Raw genomic sequence first — 23,428 nt, 5'->3', positions numbered from 1 at the left:
GATTCAGCCCTGTGTCCGTCCACAAGTAACGATCCTAATATCCACGGTCACTGAGGCTTCCCCTGCGCCAGGTGCTGGGCCAAGCCCACTGTGTGCATTGTCTTCGTTATACCTCATAGCAGCCCTGTGAGGGCGCTCTTGTTACTCTAATGTTACTGAATAGTAATCTAGGGCTAAAGAGGGGATCTGGCACTTGGCTGAAGTCACGCTTAGGTGGTGAGTTGACAGAACTGGGTTTGGAGCCCAGCTCTGGCTCCAGCACTCTTAATTAGACACTGTAGTGAATTTTAAGGAACAAAGTGCTTCCTAAGGAAGCACGCTAGATTGTTTTTTAGACCATGTGTTTCAGGTGATTTTGTATTTTTAAAAAATGTGCTTTGTTTGATCATCACAGAAAAATCTGTGGACCGTTAATTCAAAGTTTTGACACATGCTTTCTATTAGTGTCAAAAGATGCTATAAAATTCACACCTGTAATTTAAAAGCAGTTTGACCTGAAATACTTCACTTAAATTCTATTTTGTCAAGTTTTTCCAGTGATGTTGGTAAGGAAAGAAACCTTAAAGTACAGTTGAGAGGGTTTTAAAGTGTGGCGGGGAAGGGTAATATTCAGACTGAAAACACTGCCACTGGCTTTCATGTATCGCTCAGTCTCCCGGTGACAAACGGCAGAGTTGAAGGCATCTCTAGTAACGACCACATTTTTGACACATCTCTCGCTTTGAGGTTAAAGCATAGAGCTAGTGGTTAACCAGTGCCGCTCACTCCATTGGTATGGCTGTGGGCACATGTGGTCTAGATTGCAGGCACATCTTGGGGTTCAGTGCCTGAGAGGCTTAAACTCGCAAGCCCAGTGAATTCTCACACTAGGCGAGGAAGTTGGGCGGGGGGGTAAGACAGAGGCGGGAACATAATCCTTCTGCTTTACCTTTCCTTGATTCCTGCTGCAGGTTTATGAAAAGCTGAAGGACCATATGCTGATCCCCGTGAGCCATTCTGAACTGGAAAAGGTGGACGGGCTGCTCACATGCAGCTCAATTTTAATTAACAAGAAGGTAGACTCCTGAGTCGAAGTCCCCCCCCCTTTATAGCCGGCAATACTGCACTCACAAGGCCGATGACTGTACCGCTCCTGTCGTGTTCATTGACAATCTACTGTACCGCTGTGCTACTAACTCGGGTTTACAAAAGTCTCCTTCTACGTTTGCTTCGTTCTGCGCCCTCCCCTTCTTCCCCTTGCGGTGGTACCTAAACTGTGGGTTTTGCTAAATGAATTAAGCAATCTAGAAAATATAGAGCTCATGAATTATTGAACTGTGATTAATAATAGTAAAGAAACACTCATTTTAGTGTTTGTATTATCAGTGTGAATATATATATGCTGTTTATTTGCCAATATATGCTGAAGAATGTCTTCTTGATCAGTCAGATAGGCCAGGGTTAGTTTTTTTTTTCCTTTCTGTATCATTAATCATCTTTGGTTCCTGTGAAATTCCCTGGTCCTGGATTCTACCCCTTTCCTTCTTTTTTTTCAACTGAACTCTGGATATTTCTTTGCCAGTTACCTTTGTTACTTCTGTTACCTTGGGTAAAATCCACGGTCTTGCCTTCTGGATACCTTCTTGCAGGTCCCTCCTGTCTGCCACATTAGCCTCCCCTGGCCCATGGCTACATCTTCAGCTGCCACCCTCACTCTCCCCAGGAAGGGCAAATGGGTCCCTCAGCAGAACTGTGACCAAAATCAGAATGGCTGTTTGGAGGGAGAGTTAACCATGCACAGGCATATCCTGATGGGGTTTGTCCCCGAGATCTAAATTCCAGAAGTAGGGCACCACACCTAGGTAGGTAAATTCAGCTCCAGAGGGTTACTAAGGGACCGTAGATCAAGAAGCTTGGAAACACCCTGTGGGTACATCTCAGAAAGTCTTTAAGTCACATTCCATGAATTTTTGCTTCGTTACTGACCATTTATAGACCTTGGGGAATAGTCTTATTTTTTCCTTCAGCTCATTTCTATTCCCACCCCCACTCATCATGACTCACCCTACTTCCAGCCTTCTACCCCCAGCAATTATCCTGGTCTAGCAAAGTTACTTCTTTCAAAAGAGACGTTGCATCTAAAAATGATTGTTGATGGTCTAGTGAGAGCCAGATAGAGCATGTCCAGGAAGTGATCAGCTTGGTGCTTGAAACCGCAGACAATGGACAATTCCACTTTGAAATATCTATGAATATACACTGTGGAATTCAATTAAAACTTCTTTCCTCTCTAGCTTTTAAATTACACAACCTGAGACTGATGCTGGTCTCTTACAAAGAACAATGCCGCAGTGAAGGGAGAGATCATTGTCTTTTACTTAAACCTGACAGAATCAGCCTTTTAGCAGGCCAGGGAAATGGTACTTTCCAAGGAACGGTGACTGATCCAGGCATGTTATCAAACTTCCTAGTCATCTCCACCTTTCCTGTATTGCCTGTAGCTTGTTGTTCAAGATTAACAATCAGGGAGATTAAGAAACATGACTCGAGGGTTTGCTCTACTTACCTATGTGATTCTTTCTTTTTTTTTTTTTTTAAGATTTATTTGAGAGAGAGAGTGCATGGATGTGGGTGGGGGAGGGGTAGAGAGAGAGTCTCAAGCAGACTCCCCACTGAGCGTGGAGCCTGATGCAGAGCTTGATCTCACGACTCTGAGATCATGACCTGAGCCGAAAACAAGAATCAGACGTTTAACTGACTGAGCCACCCAGGAGCCCCTTACCTATGTATTTTTAACCAAACATTTCTTATGTTTGGTGACCAAGACAGAATTCCCTCCATTCATATCTCCCCTTAGCAAATGGAAGTGATAAACCTCTGAGAAAACCAAGACGTCCTTAACCACTACCTATCTTTTTCATTTATTTGATGATTTTATGCCAGAATTTGAAGAAATTCCTTCTCCTCCTCTTTGCTTAACTTTAAATTTATTTCCATGAAGATATCTTAGTTATAGTGTCCAATGAATGAACCATCTATTGCTCACTGTCTTATTTCGAATTGTCTCATCGTGGGTGAACAGTGTGTTTTTACCAGAGAGAAAATGAATGTTACCGACATGCTCAAGTTAATAAGGAAAAATTGTCCTCTGGCCCTGTGCTGGCAAAAGCAGAACTTCTCCGTGGGAGAGTCCAGCATCTCAGAAACAACTTTGGGAAATTAGCCACATATAATTTTCAATATCTTTACTCCTATCATCCCAAATTGAAGAACTGTATTATATTTAGTCAATTGCAAGTGAATAGATTTTTCTTTTGAACAATTTGTCCTACAGAAGGCTATTTTTCACTTTTCCTTTCCTTTGCTTCTTTCCCTCTTTGCTCCTCTGTCTCAAAAAATCACTTAGAATCTATGTGCCTCTTCCACAGAATTGTATTCTTTGCTATGTCGCTGGCTAGACTGTCTTCTTCGGACTCCCTATGTGATATGACGATGTGAAAACCCACATATCTGCAGCATAGTAGTAGTATTTTTTGATGTCCTCATTAGCATAACATTATCTTTGCAGAGGAAAGATGACCCATTACATAGGTTCCCCTCTAGTCTATTGTGATTTATAAAGATAAATAAACTAACAGAAGCTTCTCTTTGACATTGTAAAGACATTAAGAATTGTATTAAAGTAAGGAAAAGTTGAGTCCGAATTACTTGGTAAGATTCAGTCTAACGGGCAATATAGAGAAAGTACATTATTTAGCATTATCTCTTCAACTATAATGGATTGCTGTGGAAATCAGCAGACAGATTTCTAATGTGTGTTGATTGCTCTTTAAGCTACTGTGAACAGATTACTAAGGCTATCTCTTCATCTCTAAGGGGGAGATAGTCCGTAGGTGAATAATGTGACTTATATAGAGTTGCATGGTAGTCTTTGTGCTTATTTACTCTCTAACGTTCTACAGAACTCAGACATGGTCTCAACATGGTGTTAGACTTGTGCATTTTGTTCTGCTGACCATCACATTCCAACCAATGTATGGTTATCCACTCTGTGTGCCAAAACCAGTCATGCCTCTCACGGCCTTTTAGTCCAGAGAAATTCTCCACTGATTTTAGTCTCTTGCTGTCCTGATGCTACAAGTATACCAATCACGATGGAATAAAGTGTGAATTGTACTGTGACCAACAGCATGTGTCTCTTTTTTGCAACAGAAACGGCTGTAGTAAATGAAATCACCATTGCTTTGCTGTCAGAGATGGGAAGTTTTCTCTGTTGTCCCGTAATGAGAAATACGATGCCTGTAAATCAACTGCCATGAAAAGCTTGGATTAAAATGATATCTGAAGTGATACTTCGTACTTTGGGCACTTAAAAAGCAGGCATGACACCCATGCAAGGTCAGGAGGTCTTGATTTCACCTGTGCACCTCCTTGGAGGCTTCCTTTGTTCCCTTTCACTCCTGACTCTGGTCAGCACATTATATGGCTCAGTCGTGGAAGCAGTGGAACAGGTTTTCCCTCATTCACGCAAGAGTTGGGTTGTGGGTTTTGTTTGTTTATTTTACAGTAAGCATCTGTTAGGACATTTGAAGATATTTTAATGAGTCTTTTTTTATTTCCAACAGTTTTTTTCTAGCTGGAAGCAGCTTTATTGTTTTCCTTTTCTGATTGTAAAAATAATTGCTCACCATAAAAATAAAATCCAAATAATACAGAAAAAACTCTAAAAACAAAAGTAAAGAAAAAATTACCCAGAATTTCATCACAAAGGAATGCCACTGTTAACATTTTGAAGACTATCTGCACATCGATGAATAGACAGATATAAATGCGGAGTAATTTTACATCATCATGCTGTTCTATAGCACGCTTCCTTCACTTAGCAATAGATGGCAGGCGTCTCTCCATGTCAATAGAGATCTACATCATCGATTTTAACAGCCCTGAATGTTCCATGATACTGTTGGCGAAGCAGCTCTTTCTAATTTATATGGAGTGTTATATCACAGCTGTTCAGTATGCCCACGTTGCTAGTAGCCTGGGGTCTTCAAGCTGTCAAAAATGTGCTGCTTACGAGGTTTCACACACACCCAGAGTTAGTTCAATCTGATATCTTCTTATGGTAACTGAATGGTACATGCAAATGCTCACTAGAAGCACAGGCAAGTATTAAAATTCCTTGAAAAGGTCGTTGATGTATTCATACCTTCTCAGTTGATGTTGCATTGATTAGTTCTCCCTTATTCAAGCCAACATTGAAATGGGCACAGAAGCTAAAATTTTTTTTTTAATGCCAACTACCACCCCTGCATACCTGCCCTGGGCCCCCGTAGGAAATGGAGCCCTCCACCTAAGTGCCAGAGTATTTACTCCTCACGGAAGAGAATGGAGACAATTTTTAAAGGAAGAGTTGGCAGGGTTTCCCTGACTGATCTTTCTCTTAGCCTTCCAGAAGGATGACAGAGGTAAGAAGGAGAAAAATCCCCTCTCGTGACAAGCCACAGACTCTGGAAATGGGACTTTTGCTGAATGAGTGGTGCTGGTCAACAATAGTTTTAGACAGGCGAGCACATGTTTAACAGGCTCTGGGGTACAGTTCCTGTCTTTCCAGAGCTGGCAGTCTGGGAGGGGCAAGGAAGGAAGACTACACAAGATCACAAATGATTATGACACAAAAGAAGGCAAGGTAAGAACTAAAAAGGGTAGCGCCGTGGTGGTTCCCAAGAAGAGGAGACCTGATGGAGGAACTGGGGTTCGATCTGGGCTTGGAAGAACAGCCCTGGCTTCAATAGGCCAACATAGGAGGTCAGGACTTTGAGGTGGAGGAAATAGCATGAGCACAGGCATGAAGGTGGGAGAGCATAGGATACACTTCAGAAGTGTCCATCATGGACCAGTTAACGCTACTAGACCCTGGGGGTACAATGGTGACAGGACGTGCTTTCGTGGAATTTACATCCAGAGGAAGACAGACATTAAGCAAGCTATGGCATGTGTGGTGAACACTGTGGAAGGAGAATGCCATGCTCAGAGCAGATGACAGGGACAAGCAAGTGGATCTGTTCAGCTGAAACATGGGGAAATATAAGAGCACAGCGAGACCATGTAGGTTGGGATGTCAACAGTCTTGCCTGCTAAGATAGGCTATTAGAACTGAATTCGGCAGTCTGTGAGGATCTCCTGAAGACTTCGGGGTCAGGGAGTGATATTACTGGAGCTTGATATGGCAGCATTGTATAGGATGATGGGAACTGAGACTGGCGTTTCTCTAAGTTTAGTTTTCCTCTAGTTTAATTTGTCATTTAAACATCTGTTCTCATCTCCAAAATGGAGTCTGAAAGCTGGGCAATTATCTCTCTTTATATATATATTTTTTCTCTCCTGAAAAACAAATTAATAACACCTTTCTCTCCCAACTCCAAAGGGACATTTTCAACACAAATGAGATGAAAGGACCGAAGAGTTCTTTGGAAGAAAGGTATAATGTAAATATCATTATCATCATCATTATCCTCATTAACTCCTATCACAGCAAGTCAGGATCCCATCAAAATGTCATCTTCTATTTGAAACATCAATCACCAGTCCAGAAATAACTCAGGATTTTCATCATTGATGCCTCTAAGCTAGCCTGACAGCTTCCATGACGAACTCACAGGTTTCCTTGGTAGCTGACGTGGCTGTTCTGAAGACATACGTGCATTAGGGAACTGTTGGTAAGTCGGAATATCCCTCATCTTCCTTCCCCCTCCAAGCACTCATTTCTAACTCAGTGAAAGCTGGTCACTTATAGCACAAGATAACTGGGGTTATCAGGCTTTTAGGAGAATGCGTAAGAGCCAAGTATGTTATTGTCACTATAAATAAAAGATTTATACCAGTATGCCAACTAACCTCTTGGTAAAATATAGCTTGGGCTGGCTTGTGACATGAATGCCTACAAGTAATGATGGGTCTCTAGGTCTTGGGAAGCCCCCTCTATTTATAAATAGAAAGTTTAGTCATCTGGCTATGAATACAAAGATAGAGCTTGAGTGAATTAACACAGACCTAAGAAGGGAGCTTGCTTTTTCCTACAGTTAAACTTTAAAAATAATTTTTTTAAGTTCCTGCTCATGGACAAGGAAACTTATTGATTAGCTACGAAGGACTTTGGGACAGAACTCAGAGGACAACGGCTCCAAATTAAATTAGGAAACCATGGGCTATGTGTTGAAATTTCCCACTATCCATCAAGGGTGCAAAGACTACAAATTTCACATCGAGGCAGAAAAAGTTCAGGAACCAAACAAGTTCTGATTCTAAGCAACAGCCAAGCTATGTAGAAATGTTACCTCTCCTATCTCCAGAAAGAGCTCGTGGAATGAACAGATTCATGGATCCAACAGAGGCTTCAAATTCCAGGGCAGGATATGAACAAAATCATCCGTTTTGTTTACGTGGGACCCATGTGAGCATATGAGGTCCTCTAGAGTTAACGCTAGGACAGCAACATGGGGCTTGCTTCCTTTCTAGGCTTGATTATAATTGGGGGAGACCTAAGGAACATTGTTATCTTTGAAGGATGGTAACAAGGACTTTATCTGATAGGAAATAGAATTCACCCCCCTCCTTAGAGCAAATAGAGATTTTAACGATGGTCTGTGTCGAAGACATGCATGTTCAGGGTACACGCAAGGGGTGGTGACACCCAGAAACCAGCTGTCAGCAGCACCCCTAGGCCCAGCAGGATAAGGACAGGAAATCATATGCTATTGCATCTGAGACAGAGAAAGAAGGACCACAACTCCAGCCAGAGACCAGATTCCAGAGCAGGAAAACATACCTCAGCCTCTCTCTTCCCACTCTCTGATCTGCTAGTGCTCCACATTGACTGAACACAATGGCCAAATGGCTAGTGGGGGAGCCCAGGCAATGCCTTCTTCAGAGGCAAGCCTCCTGAGCCATGGAACTGGCCGAGAAGGGCAGGGGAAGGAGCTGGAGAGGGTAGAGGGTAATCAGCACAATGCCACTACGAAAATGAGCTCTTAGCCCTTCAGGGAGAGGCCATCGCCAACTCTGTCTCTCAAAGTTGGCATTTAAATCATATTTCTTGGCAAATTCCTTAGGGACATGCCAGTTCCATGGTCTGGATCTCCCTTTCTGAATATCAGAAAATGATTGGCACAGAATCAACAGTAGGACATGAGTCTGCACTGCCGGAGGGTGAGAGAACGTCACATTCCAGACCCATGAGTCCCGGACCTCTTTAGTAAGCACTATGTTAATTCTAAAATTAGAGCAATCTCTTGGGCACCTGGTGTTCAAAAACAGCTAGGTGCCTTTTTACAGCATGCTCATGACCTGCTGGTGACATAAAGTTGTTTAGCATTCCACAGAGCCTATTTTCTCTGTTTCCCCCTTTGTTTGTACACACAGCCGATCCCACTAGGCACAAGCTGTGTTTGGTTTTACATGGTTATGTTGTTCATGGGGATAATATTCTGTCTAAACTCATCCAGTTAGTTCTCCATTCCTGGAGGTGTTCAAGCAGAGACTAAAGGACCACAAGCAAGAGTGGTTGTGGAGAGATTGCTCTAAGCAATAACATCTAATGTCCTCTACCACCCTGCAGTTCTATGAGTAGGTATTTGCGCTGTTCTGATCCCGGGTGATTTCCTTCCCACTCTGGGCCCCACCCCCCAGGCTCTATATGAACATTGTTCTCATCTAGTAAATAACAATAATAAGAGTTCCACTTCTAGCATGATCGCAGGAAGAGGTCTGTGGACTAACTCCCCAGCAAAACTGATGAACATTTTTTTTGAGGAGTCATTGTTTCCAGGTTTATTCAGGTATAAGTGACAAAACTGTAATGTATTTACATTGTACAGCATGGTAATTGGATATACCTATACATAATGAAATGATTCCCACAATCAAGTTAATTAATATATCAATTACCTTTACTTAGAGAGCTAAGAACACAGAGCCCTTTCTCCCCACAGATGAGAGGAGAGACTTCTCCATTGTTCATCCTGCCCCCAGCCACCTGTTGCTAAGACTAAATTCTGGGCAAGTGTGTCTGGGAAGTGGGGCTCCCCTCTTCCACCCAGCCTCACTTGTATGGGACAGAGGCTCTACTTTGAGCACAGCACCAAGAAGAATATGGAGCCCTGAACACCGTTCCCCTAGCTCATGGGATGGGGGTTCTAGCCAGAAGAGGCCAGCCAAAAAGACCTGAGGCTACAGTCTCCCCTTCAACTAACACTCACCAGCTACAGCAAAGATACCAGTTAGAGAGGAGCTCACCATTTTCCCTGTCCCCAGCAACTGAGCCAAGCCTTGGAGATTTTGCCCAGGAGGAGAAGCAGGCTACAGAACAAAGAGCTCCAAATTCCTCACCAAAGGACTGACTTCATTTGTAACAGAGTGTAAAGAAGTTCACGTCTAAAGGTGCTCTCACAAGCAGTGGAGGTTGTAATAAAAAGCAATTGGGAGGAGATTAGTAGATTAGGCTAAACTTTAAGTAGCCAGCTTGAAAAAGGAAGAAGTAAAACTATAATATATATATATATATATATATATATATATATATATATATATATATATATATATATAAATCCTAAGGAATCCACTAAAAGATGATTAGAACTCACAAAAAGAGTTGAGCAACATTTTAGGCTCCAAGACCAATATCAAAAAATCAATTGCATTTCTATATACTTTCAATGAACAATCTGAAAGCGAAATTAAGAAAAACAATTCCACTTACAGCAACATCGGAAAGAATAAAATACTTAGGAATAGATGTAACAGAAGTGCAAAACTTACACTCTGAAAATGACAAAACATTGTTGAAAGAAATTAAAGAAGAGCTAAATAAATGGAAAAATCTCTCATGCTCATTGATAGAAGACTTACTAGTATTAAAATGGTGATACTTCCCAAACTGATCTACAGATTCAATGCGAAACCTACTAGAATCCCAGCTGACTTCTTTGTAGAAATTGACGAACTGATTCTAAAATTCGTATGGAATTACAAGGAGCCCCCCAAAACCAAAACAATACTGAAAAAGAGACACAAAGCTGGACGACTCATACTTCCCAATGCGAACTTCATAAAGCAACAATAATTAAAATAGTGTGGTACTGGCATAAGCATAGACATATAGATCAATAGAATAGAATTGAGAGTCCAGAAATAAATCTATGTTTTTATAGTCAACTGATTTTCAGCTAGGGTGTGAAAGAATATTTAATAGGGGGAAAGGATAGTCACCTCAACAAATGCTTCTGGGACAACTGGATGCCCACCTCAAAAGAATGAAGTCAGACTCTTCCCTCACACTATGTGCAAAAATTAACTCAAGGGGCACCTGGGTGGCTCAGTCGGGTAGCATCTGCCTTTGGCTCAGGTCATGATCCCGTGGTCCTGGGATTGAGCCCCACGTCTGGGGTCCCTGCTCAGCGGAGAGTCTGTTTCTCCCTCTCTCTCTGCCCCTCCCCTGCTCACATGCCCATGCACACGCTCCCTCTCTCTTTCAAATAAATAAATAAAATCTTTAAAAAAATGAACTCATTGGGTGCTTGGGTGGCTCAGTCGGTTAAACATCCGACAACTCTTGGTTTCAGCTCAGGTCATGATCTCACAGTTGTGGGATTGAGCTCTGCATTGGGCTGTCAGCTCAGCTTGGAGTCTGCTTCAGATTCTCTCTCCCTCTCCCTCCTGCTCTCTCTCTCTCTCTCTCAAATAAATAAAATCATAAATAAACTCAAAATGGGTCACATATCTGAATGTGAGAGTAAAAACATAAAAGTCTTGGAAGAAAACTGGACTTCCTCAAAATTGAAAACTTGGTGCTTCAAAGGACACCATCAAGAAAGTTAAAAGACAATTCACCAAATGGGAGAAAATATTTGCAAATCATATATCTGGTAAAGTATTACATTTAGAATATATAAAGAACTCTTATAACTCAATAATAAAATAGACAAAAAACCCATTTAACATGGTGAAAGGATCCGAAGAGGCATTTCTCCAGAGAAGTGACATTGATGACCAATAAACACATGAAATATCGCTAGTTATCAGGGATCAACATTCCTGATGCAAGTCAACATCACAAGGAGATACCACTTCATATCCATTAGAATGAGGAGAATCAAAAAGTCAGATAATAAAAATATTGGCAAGGATATGGAGAATGAGGCCCTCATAAACTGCTACTGGGAATGTAAAACACAGCCACTTTGGAAACAGTCCAGCATTTCCTTGACACGTCAACATTCAGTTACCGCATGACCCAGCAGTTCCCCTCCTAGGTATATACCCAAGACAACTGAATGCCTATGTCCACGCAAAAACCTGTATACAAACACTCGTAGCAGCATCATTCAAAAGAACCAAAGAGTAGGAACAACCCCAGTGTACAGCATATGACGAGTGGATAAACAGAATGGGTTAGCTCCACACAGTGGAGTCTTACTGAGCCATAAAAAAGAATGGAGTGTTGATACATGCTGCAACATGGAGTGCTGATACATGCTGCAACATGAAGGAGTGCTGATACATGCTGCAACATGAAGGAGTGCTGATACATGCTGCAACATGAAGGAGTGCTGATACATGCTGCAACATGAAGGAGTGCTGATACATGCTGCAACATGAAGGAGTGCTGATACATGCTGCAACATGAAGGAGTGCTGATACATGCTGCAACATGAAGGAGTGCTGATACATGCTGCAACATGAAGGAGTGCTGATACATGCTGCAACATGAAGGAGTGCTGATACATGCTGCAACATGAAGGAGTGCTGATACATGCTGCAACATGAAGGAGTGCTGATACATGCTGCAACATGAAGGAGTGTTGATACATGCTGCAACATGAAGGAGTGTTGATACATGCTGCAACATGAAGGAAACTTGAAAACATCATGCGAAAGGAAAGAAACCAGCCACCAAAGACCACATATTGTATGATTCCTTGTTGTGTAAAATTCAGAATAGGCAAATCAGTAGAGACGGAAAGGAGATTACTGGTTGCTCTGAGTTGGGGGGGGGAGAAAATAGAGGAGTGATAGCTCAGGAATAGAGGGTTTCTTTTTGACAGAATGAAAATGTTCTAAAATCGATTGTGGCAGTGTCTGCATGTATCTGTGAATATGCTTAAAACCCCTGAGTTGTGCACCTTAACTGGGTGAATTATTTGGTATATGAATGATATCTCAATAAAACTGCTTTTTAAATAACAGTAATAATACTCTTTGTGCTCTTTATATCTCGAAGGGTGGTTGGGAGCGTGAAATGGAGAATTTATGCGGAAGTACTTGGTACCCTGTGCCGTGCTATACAAATGGAGCCTATTATATCCCTGAATGGGATCAATTCGCTTTTCCACCAGCACCTGTCAGTGCAAAACTCATAAACTGCCATTCCTGAAACTACCTTAGCCTCCAATTAGATTTCCTTTCCTTCAGTAGTTAAAACTCATTGACAAATTCATTCATTACACCCCTGAAATAGCTCTGCATAATAGTTGCTTGTGGAATGCTTCTTACCATCACAGGCTTTTTAAAAGAGGAAATAACATTTCTTTTATATTTTTTCCTAAATTTCAGCTCAAGTGTGCATAATTACCACACACACCAAGTTCCTCGCTGCATCAACCATGAAGTCTGCATGGTGTGTATAATAATCTGCTAACTGCTAATCATTCCTTTCCTCTCAAGTTCCCAAACCCCTCATTATATTTTGGCCATCGCTATGCTCTTCCGAGCCGTGGTGAACGGCAGTCCGAATAAGCAAAAGGAGATGAGAAAGATATTTGTCAAAGTGGTGAGGTTGAGAACAATATTGAAAGAATCTGGTTCTTGGCCAGGTGAGCCTATGAACGCAGTGCCAGCACACCATTTTTAGACATGAGAAGAAGGGAGAAATCAAGTGACCCTTTCTGGTGGCATTTTCTTTGCTTGGCTGACCTGGCCAACCCTGCAGTCCAAATCACCTTAGCTTTTCATCCAATTTATACAGCCTTGGACCCCAGCCACGTTTCATTTGGCTTGCAAGCAGCCAATGCCCTCTTGACCTCATTTTTACATTTTGCAAATAGTATCTAATGATAAGAGCTTTTTTGTAAAGCTCTATGTACCTGGCATGGTGCCGAGAAGTGTTATGTGCCTCCTCACAAGCACTTTATGAGGCGGATGGCAAAACTGAGGCCCAGAGAGACTTAATCACCGGACAGAGTCACACAGCTGGTGGCGGTGGCACCAGGGCTCAAACCCTGATTCTGTTTGAACACAGAGCCCATGCTCTTCTACGTTGTTCTGTGCTGCACACTGAAAACTAGTGCCCTCTCACACTTGCTGAATTGTTACACATCGAGGCATTTTCAGAATGTGTGAAGTTTCCCTACCTCTGCTTTTCCACGTTAAGCTGATCTGGGAGTTCGTATTGCCCCTCTCTCCCAGAGGCATACCTTGGTTGAACCTCAAAAACTAAGGAAGCCGGACATCCTTGGTTCCGGACAGCAGTTTTTATAGAGAAAGTGTGGAGTAACAGCGCCCCCAGGTGGTCATGTGCATTTTCCCATGTGGCCTCCAGGTGAGAAGTGGGAAGTAGAAACCTGCCGCTGCTGACCTGATGGCCTTCGTGGTATGTGCGTGTGACCGCCGAGGACCTGGCTGTAGACCTGGGCAGATTCCAGGCCTGGACTCTGCCACCGTGGCTGAAACGAGAAGTGCAGTCAAAGTCCCAACAGAGGTGTTGAAGATCCACCCAGACCCATAGGCAGTCTGAAGGCTTCGTGGCCAGGAAAGTGCCCCCTGCCATCCAGTCCTTGGCCCACACCTGCATCTCCTCCCACGGAGCACCGGCTCTGCTAAAGCTTCGTTGCCTTGCTGGAAGTAAAATCACCAACCTGAGGTAGGGGTGAGGGCAGCAACACTTTAATTCTTAGTAATTATTCGCATCTTCATGTGAAATATGTCCCTCTGGTCCATCCCTGATAACAAGTGTTTCAAGGGAAAGAGAACCTAAGGATGCTGAGAGCCAGGAGTAGTGGGGAAGCAAGAACTAGAGAAAGGAAGAGGACTCAAAGAGAGGAGAGAAGGAGGAAGGAGAAGGGAAGGCGGGAAGGGCCCAACAAGACAGGAGAGGGGTGTAGCCCAGTGCCCTCTGCAGTCTGACTCAGTCCTCCTTGCCCCGGGCTTCGGAAGCCGGAAGAACCTGCAAAGGTAGGTATTCAATACACGAGACACTCCAAGGGCTCCCCCCTGGGTTCCCGTCATGGCTTCGTGGCTTCATGGCTTCGTGTATAGTCTGGGCTCTCCAGAGGAGCAGAATGAACAGATCAGAGAGATAGGTAGGTAGGTAGATACTACAAGGAAATGGCTCGTGAGATTTGGGGGCCTAAGAATTCATGATCCACAGCCAGCAAGCTGGAGACTCAGGAGAGCAAGGCGTGTAGTTCCAGTTCAAGGCTGAGGGCCCGAGAACCAGGACACTGGATGGTGCAACTTTCAGTCTGAGTCCAAGTCTGAAGGGGGGAGAACACTGGTATCCCAGATCAAAGAGGCAGAGAGAGAGAGGATTCTCTCTTAGTCAGCGTTTTATTCTATGCAGGCCCTCAGTGGGATGAGGTCCACCCACACTGGGCAGGGCAATCTGCTTCACTCACTCCACGGATTCTAATGTTAATCTCATCTAGAAACATCCTCACAGACACACCCTGAAATAATATTCAACCAAATACCTGGGCATCCTGTGGCTCAGTCAAGTTCACACATAGAGCGAACCATCCCACTTGGCAACAGCCCCTGTTGGCACACTACTTTTTGGTTGTTTGCATCCAGGCTGTTCTCACCCTAGACAGTAGAGGCCAAGGGCAGAAACAGTCTCTTCTAGCATCATAGCCCCAGCATCTGACACAGTTAAGTCCTCAAGATGTTTGAAAAGTGTGAAAACAGACAAAGGAACAAACTCACAGATTTGGGCCCAATATGAAGAATGTACAGTACTCGGCTCATTACAGAGCCGTGCCCTCTCTGGAGGGCGGTAAGCTCTGAGTTCAGGGCTGTGCATGTCACCACATTCTCAGTGCTTAATATGGTGTTTGACACATAGGGGGTGCTCAATAAATGTTTGCTGACCCAGGGACCACTGAGTGGTTCCCTTCTTAGAGAAGGGGCTGGCCTTGCGTTTCCCATGGAGCTGACCGAAAACCACTCTCACTTCTCAGGAGAGAAGTCTGAGAACAGGCTTTTATGAATTGCTATCTTTTACATTTGCTTCAGGTTTCAGAGGCCTTTGTTTGCAAAATCCCAGCCTTGCCTGCTGTCACCACAGCAAGGAGAAGGTGTCAGAGAGCCATCGGACCCCTTGGGGGAAAGCCAGGAAGACTGTGCACTTAGTGCTGTCTGTGCGCAGCCTGCAACAGCACCGTGGGCCCTCCTGGGGAGAGTGAAAATCCTGATGAAATGGAGCCGGTCATAGCCCAGGAGCCTGCTGAGCTACAGGAGAGTTGCCCTAATGCTGTAAGACAGTTTCCAGAACAATTTGGAAAAAGGTAAAGAGATCCAGTCCAAGTTCATCTTCCTTGCTGGAAGTCTCTGCTCTTCGGGAAAAGCAAGGAAGAGAAATCTGCCTTTGGGGCTTCTGTGTCTTAGTTTTGCTTGTGGAAAAAAGTGATGGTGGTCCCAGAGAGTCACAGAAGCATGGGAGCTTGTCAACCCCCAATTCGTCAGTCAGGAGGCTGGGCTCAAGGAAAACCAAAGTCCCAGTTAGCCACCACTCCCGGCCACTCGCAGAAGGGCTATGGGGTAGTAGTGAGTAGTGATTCTCTGGAATCAGAACTGCCCTCCGATGGAGTCTTCATCATCTGCTGGCTTGGGCCATTACAGGGGTGACACCAAAGGTAGCTTAGAGGGGCTTTAGCCACCCATGATCTCCCGAAGGCTCAAATGCTTCTTTTCTACGATGGCATCACACCTCCCGTGTAGCTCATTAGGAGAATGTTAGAGGACATTATGCATGTTCCTATTCTGTGCATTTGTAATACAGCGGACGTACTCAATAAATGGAACTTTCCTTCCACTCTTGTCAGGCCTGCCCCAGAAAACCCCAAAAGGACATACGTGGAAAAAATCTAGCTCTGGTGTTCCAGCCCAGATTCGAGGAGATGCCCCGGGACCAGCGTAGCAAGACTTCGAAGGCCCAAGCCCTGAGCCCTGGGTCATGTGATCTGCCACATGGTAGCGTGTTGCCTCACTCAGGAGTGGAAGTGATTGTTGGAATCTGATGCAGTTGGAGGTATAAAAGACAATCTCACACCCCTGATCTTTCGGCGTGGCAGGTATCTCTGAGCCCACCAAACATGACTGTGTGGTCTATAGCCAAGCATGCTTGCACAGTGGGTGAGGGGTCCCAAGCCTCTCCCTTCCCTGACCCTGGTCTAACTCACCTCCTATCTCCATCTTTCCAGCCCCTTTACTTTTTCCATTCTTCTTCCTCTTGTCATCCTTTCCTACAAAGGGAGATCATATTAATACAATGTGTACATGAAAGTAGATGTGTCTAAAAGTGCTTTGTTAACTGCAAGGGGCTATACAGAACGTATGTTTCATTGTTTTATTTTTCCGTACAGGAACTCCTCTCTATGCATCACATACCATCAGTTAAAAGCACTGGCTTTATTTTGGGTGGGGGGGGAGAAGGGATGTTTGTTTAGTTTTAGGTTCCTTGGCTTTTTCATTTTCTTGTTTTTTAGTTCTGATTTCTGTGCACATTCCAGTTCCTAAGGGAATTTAGTGGCATTTTGAAAACCCAGCTGGCCTCCCAGTGTGGCTGAGATAGAGACATGATTCTCTGGAGAAAGAATTCTCACCCTGCAGCTTGCTACATAGACTTGCTCAGGTGAGAAGTGGCTCAGCTCCAGACTCACACCTGACGCTCAGAGTGTCTGTCCTTGTGACTTTTGATTTGGGGATTGGATCAGAAACTACAATACGTTTCCTTTGCCCTAACGTATTAGACTTGTCTCTCCAAATTGGCAGGTGCGCAGGCTTCTGACTGAGTGTCAAATGCAACAGTTCCGGAGGACCCTTTGAGGGGCCCTGCAGGACCCTGTTGGGGGCTCAGTAACAATGCTTTACTTCCCAGCCTGAGTCCTGAACCTACTGAGAAGTAAGGCAAGAGACCAAATAGTTAGAGCCCAAAATGTCTCATTTTTTGCTGAAATAGGTTAGGTTGGAAAATCTGACTTGTATCTGTCGGCAAACGGAACCTCACCTTTAGGCTGGACCCTGGTAAGGGCGTGCTGGACCAGAGCAAGCCTCCCCCCGCCGGGGATGCGGCCGAGCCCGCCTGGAAGAGCAGAGCAGAGCAGAGCATGTGCGCATAGCAGAGACACCTGCTCCCAACAGGAAAAAGTGAGACCCTGAGCCAAGCTCCCGGTTTTCTTCCCAAGTTCACCAAGTGGAAGGAACTCTGCCCTAGACTAATCCTAGCCAAGGACTATTCTTTGCTCTCAGTCTCCTGGAGGCAAATGTTTACAGAATGACGATTTCCTTCAAGAGGGACATCTGGTACCCTATGATCTATTCTCTTCTGACATAGTAATTAACACACCTCCATCGCATGCTCTTTCTGGTGTTTACCACAAACCCCAGTTGTGTTCTGGCATTCACACCTCCCACCACTGCAGTCACTTCTTCCGTTTACCTAACACCCAACACCTACTCACCGCCAGCTGTAGTCTGAGGGCACGCATGACATCGTGGCTCGAGTTAGCGTTTCCTCCTAAACCGTTTAAATGATACAACCTGTCCCTCTTTTGTCCTTACATAGGCACATTCTGTTGGCGGTTTCCATATTTTTGGACTCCAGTGTCATTAGTGTTACATGAACCCACAGCAACAATAAATGGAAAACCTAATCATTGTGGGTTTTTTTGTTTAAGTCTGTTCCATTCAAATGAGTCATACCATTAAGTAAATACACAGTTTCCTTTAAGCGCTTAATCAGTTACACAAGTTCCAAAGAGTTCACTCTGACCCCGTGTTGTGTTACGGTTTTTTCCTTGTTCTGTAAAACTTTCGTTCTTGGATTACACATTTTCAGGGACGACTGCCAATTCCTCCTTTCTCCTCTGTCCTTCTCTGAGCATTGTGTGTGTGTGTTTTCATGTCAGCATCCTAGTCCTGCAAATTAAAGCCACCTTTCCTGTTTTTTTCAGCAAATTGAATCAATTCCAATTTTCTTCTGGGTTTCCCTGTTAGTGTTTAGTGTGTGTGCTTAATTGTTCCAGTAAGCTTCCCACTCTGTTTCAAAGGCATCTGAGGTGAAGAGCAATACACTGGAAAGGAATTGAACTTTCTGAGTTCAGAGCCGCCTCCTCCTTGGGGGCCCCAGCAGTGGGGCAGGAGTCTAAGGGAACTTGGCAGGTAGTTGCATCCTCCCCGTGCTTCCATTATCTTCCCAACAACACTTTACACTTCCTTCAGCCATGCACACACCATCCGTGTTTTCATGACTTGCTCCTCTGTCTTTCTACTCGCCTACTCTGCGAATCCGCCAAGGCAAAACTCTGTCTTTTTTTGGATCTCCTCCAGCTAGCTCCTCACTCCTAGTGGGGGCTCAGTTACTACTGGACGAAAGGGAAAGGAAAAGAAAGAAGTGAGGCGCTCAAGAGGGGCCGGCCGCAGCACCCATGCCTATGCTAGTCCCCCTCTCCACAAAGCTGTCCCCACACTACACTTTCTCAAGGAGAGCTCCCTCCCTTCTGTCACTCCCATGTCCATTCAGGGTCACCCCCTCAGAGTATCTGCATCCTTCCTAAAGGAATCACCAAATGCGCACACATGGACACACACACACGCGCGCGCGCACACACACACACACACACACACACACACACACAGAGTCACCTTCTATCTTCCTTCCCTGCCTTATCTATTTCTGACTCTTCACTATGGGAAATTATGTTAGCTGTATGTGCAGTTACCGTCCGTCTCCATCCACTATAATGTAAGGCCCGGAGGTACCTTAAATAGTGCCTGGCATGTGGTCAGTTCCTAACAGAGTTTCAATGGAGTGAATAAATGGAGGAAGAGGGGAGGAAGGAAGGGAATGTTTCCACTCCCCCCAAGCCCTATTCAATCAACTTTTTTAAAATGTAGAGTAGTGGAACCTCCAGGGAGAAAAAGGAAACTGTTCTTCTGCCCTTTGCTGACCTGCCCCCTGGCTCTTCAATGTAGACAACAGGGTCCAGAAAACATCTGTGGTGGGAGAACAGGTGGGGGAAGGGAGAAATGTCTCAATCCATGTATCCTTCAAGATGCAAAGGAAGAATGCTGTAAGAAATGTGGCGGGCCAAGACACGGAGCTGTCCTGGAGACGGTTCGAGCCACACTGCCCGTGTGCACTAAAGGGCCGGCTGCACTTCAGAAAATGGGGAACACAGCTTGCACAGACTCCCACAGGCAGTTTAGATAGGTCGCGGCACCCGGGAAGAGCCGGCACAGTGAGGCCTCCGTAGGGCCTGAAGTCAGCCCTGGAAAGCCAGCAGCCAGAGGCTGCAGCATTGCTGCTCCGCCCACTACATTGTCTTCTCCTTTGCTCTGTGGCTCTGCTTCCTTCTCTCACCACAGACCGATGCACAGGAGCCAAATATGGCTGGTTGGGAGTCCCACAGACCCATTTCCCAGTTCCAAGGAGGAGAATCTGATGGGACCATCTTGGGTCAAGTGTCCACATCCCCTTCTCATCAGCTGTAGGTGGGGTCACGTCACACAGGCGTGGCAGCCAGCAAGGTTCAGAGAACGGGGTGTGTGGCTGAAAATCACCCCAAAGGACATTTACCATCTTTACCTTAGTCAACAGGTGGTGTATGCGCTCCAGACTGACAACATCTGAGAAAGTTTATTGTCATTTCTTTTCAAATGTCCAGATATTTTCCATTTGTTTTCTCTGTCATTCACCCAATATCACCTAGCCCTGGGAGCGTAAAATAGAAAAGGCCGCCCTGTGAAATGTTTGCTGGGTCACTAGGGCATTCAACACTTGTTTCCAGGGGTCGTGGATCTAAAGCAGCAATCATGAGTCAATGACAGAGAAATGTTCACCGCCCTAAATTAGCCTAAAGAAGCCAAGTGTGACAGAAATCCTGTGGGCAAGTTTCCACCTTCCTCTTTCATTGATTCTGGGTCCTGAGAAAATAACTCCTGGAATGTACCCACTGAGTCCAACCACCTCGACAGAGCAAGATAGTGTATCCTGAATGCACCCAGAACACACTTTTCCATGGGTAATTATGAGGCCAGCTCACACGGCCTTTTGCCTCTCTCGCTGACTATTTCTGATTCATTCAAATGGTTCGCTGGCCAGGGAGCCCAGGGGTATGTGATACAAGATGACACCAGGTGAAGGCATACCTTGGGCTTTTTTTTTTTTTTTTTTGAATACTTGGTATTTTTTAATTGATTTACATTTGAGCAAAGTGTTCCTTTATGGTGGAAAGTCTCTTCGATAGACGGGGTGGTGGGGAGGGTAAAACGAGGTGGCTACAAGTAGAGACGCTGCTGTGCACATTAATGTAAGATTTGTCCTCACTGTGGACAGGGACGTAGCTCCAAACATGAGGACTCCTTTGGAGAAATATTCCTACTCTAGGAAAGTGCAGGTGTGTGTCCACCATCGTCCTGCCTTGTGGACAGGTTTGGGGCCAGTTCTGGCTGGTTCCAGGCACTGCTTGCCCAGGTACAACTCCATGAAGACCCTCTAGGTGATCAAGTCTTTGATCCCGGAGATTTTAAATATTCTGAACTATTGGAAGGAGAGCAGCTGAAGGACATCCTGGCACACAGGTGGCTGCGTTCAGACCCAGCTAATCATCACCGTGACTGCAGCCAATGAGCATTCCTCACAACAGGTGAACAGGACACCTAATCTAGGTGCATGCTTCTAGGAGTTGAGCTGCCTGAGGTCTCCACGGGTATGAGCTGCTGGGCCATGGGCCATGTCCCAGTGGAGCACAGCTCTCACTTTCTGGCCTTGAGGTCCTTCCTCTCTCCTCACCTCTCCCCCCACCCCCCCACCCCCAGTCTGTGGAATCTTTAGTCTGGGGGCAGAGCTCTGTTTGCACTACAGCAGCGATGCAGCCGGCTCTTTCTGTCTCACCCCCGTATCAGTGACTTTTGAACTTACACATTACTAATTCGCCTCCTTTATTCTCTGCCTCAAGAGGAACAGCCTTCCCCTAGAAGCCCTGGATGACTCATATCTAGTTTTCTGGGCTGGGAGGAACATCTTCAGGGTGCAAGTGAAGAAAACCTGAGAGTGCAGAGTTGGAAGGATTGTGGGTGTTGAGGGGTGGGTGAGAACACAGAACCGATTCCTTCAAGTATTATCCCATTCCATATGGATTAGGCATTGTGCCCATAATATAATGCTTGTTACTCTGGAGTTTTGTGTTCTTGTTCACGTGGTTTCCTGCAGGGCTACAGGACAGACAAGGGGACCTTACCCAGAGGAGAAAGCAGGAAGATCGGCTGGATTTGACTCAGTGCAGCCCAGGGGGGGCTAAACCGCGGATGTCCGGCTACAGAGTTGACTAAGGGACCAGATCTCGGGAAATGTACTGATATTAGATGTCACTTCCTTGTGTTTTTTGAAGACCATAATGCCAGACCTCATGTCCACCAATGAAGGTATGTTTTTCCCTTAAAGGGGTGTCCTTTCAATCATTTCTTAGGTAAGCTGACCTCAAGCTAAGTGAAGGGGAGAAAATAAGTAAATAGCTTTTCCTTTTCCCTGGGGTGAGTCAGGCCTAAATTCGGAGGATGAACATAAGTGAAACCCTCCTGTCTGGGAGGTGAGGTTTGTTGGTTAAGCGGCCTTTCCTATGGGAGGTAGAAATGAGGGAGTGTACCCCCACTGCATGCCTCGGCACCCACCACGTCTTCCTGGCCCCCTACCTAGAGGTTGGAAGCACACTCTGCACATGGCAGCCAGAAGTACCAGGGAGATAACACCCCCAGGGGAGTGTCAGCCAGGGGTGGCTGGGAGCAACTGGACAAATATACCCAATTTCTTCAATCCTCAGGACAATTCTGAGACGTGTTCTACACCATTACTGTCCAACAGTAAAATAATGTAAATGATTATAATTATCACGCAATCCTCATGGCATCTTACATTTTCTTGTGGAAACATTTAAAAAGGTAATATGAGGCAGGTGAAATTAATAAAATAATTTGTTTAACCCATGTATCTAAAATATTGTCATGTCAACATATAATCAATATAAAAATTATCAATGAGATAATTTACTTTTTTGGTACAATTCTTTTTTATGTTAGAAATCCAATGTGTATCTTACATTCAGAGCACGGCTCAATTCCAATTAGACACATTTTAAATGCTCAGCAGCCACGTGTGACTAACGATCATATTGACCACGCCTGTTCTATACTGTCTCTCAAAGTCTCCCGGTGCGATTGAGCCCCAGTTGCCCTACAGTGGTAAATCTTCACATCGATGCACCCTATTTAGTCTTCCTTCCCTTCCCCGAATGACTTCTGCAGTTTTTTACCAGAGCTGCCTGAGGTCATCTGCCAGGTGAACTACTTGCCTCCATATCTGTGCCTCTGAGTCAGCTTCTGGGGACCACAACCTGACACACGATGGATCTAAGCCTCTAAGCTCTAAGGCCAAATCTCATGTTAGTTGTTAAGGTGTGCTCAATTTTGAACTTTCCTTCTGTTATTTTTACATGGGGTAAATACTTGCTAAAAGTTACAACAAGGTGTGTTCTATGCTGTGACAACCTGAGGGAAGGGTCTGTCTGTTCTTGAGCCTCGATAGCAAAGGACAGAACAGTGTCCCCTCCCCTGAGGCCAAAGTGGTGGTAGCAGTAGCAGGGCCCATGAAGATAGCTATGCCCCACAGAGGGGCAATTTCACGAGGGTCACCAGCAGCAATATAGCCTAGTGACAAGGAGACTGGGGCAGAAGAACACAAGGGACTCTTGGCTTTCACATAAGATGGTGCTGGGGACCCTCAGGCCAGAGGACAGTTTCTAGCCCCCAAACCAAGGGGAGGGTGTACCAGCTATCACAATTGTATATTTAAAAGGAAATTTAAATTTCTTTTTTTTTTAAAGATTTTATTTATTTATTTGACAGAGACAGCCAGCGAGAGAGGGAACACAAGCAGGGGGAGTGGGAGAGGAAGAAGCAGTCTCCTAGCAGAGGAGCCTGATATGGGGCTCGATCCCAGAACGCTGGGATCACGCCCTGAGCTGAAAGCAGACGCTTAACAACTGCACCACCCAGGCGCCCTGGAAATTTAAATTTCTGTAGGCATAGGTGGTAAAGCCTGGACACTGGAGTGGCTTGTTAGTTAAGTCTCAATTTGCTGCCTCAGTCAGGATGACTTCAGAGAATCCTCCATCCATACCTCGGA

General features: G+C 44.9%; 1 protein-coding gene across 4 annotated transcripts in view; it reads left to right on the top strand.

Annotated features, from left to right (window-relative positions):
- Positions 1-4,161, top strand: part of DDAH1 (dimethylarginine dimethylaminohydrolase 1) — a 130,484-nt gene extending 126,323 nt beyond the window's left edge. For all 4 annotated transcript variants that reach the window (XM_045801872.2, XM_045801869.2, XM_045801871.2 and 1 more), the window contains exon 6: positions 951-4,161. In XM_045801872.2, coding sequence (XP_045657828.2) covers positions 951-1,067 — 117 coding nt within the window. In that variant the 3' untranslated portion in view covers positions 1,068-4,161. The remainder of the gene's footprint in view (positions 1-950) is intronic.
- Positions 4,162-23,428: the final 19,267 nt, after the last annotated feature.

The sequence above is a fragment of the Ursus americanus genome, chromosome 12 (genome assembly GCF_024610735.1).
Source record: "Ursus americanus isolate L20-20 chromosome 12, mUrsAme1.1.p, whole genome shotgun sequence".
Lineage (NCBI taxonomy): Eukaryota > Metazoa > Chordata > Mammalia > Carnivora > Ursidae > Ursus > Ursus americanus.
Note: the sequence above shows the minus strand (reverse complement) of the source record. Positions and strands in the feature narration are given on the sequence as shown.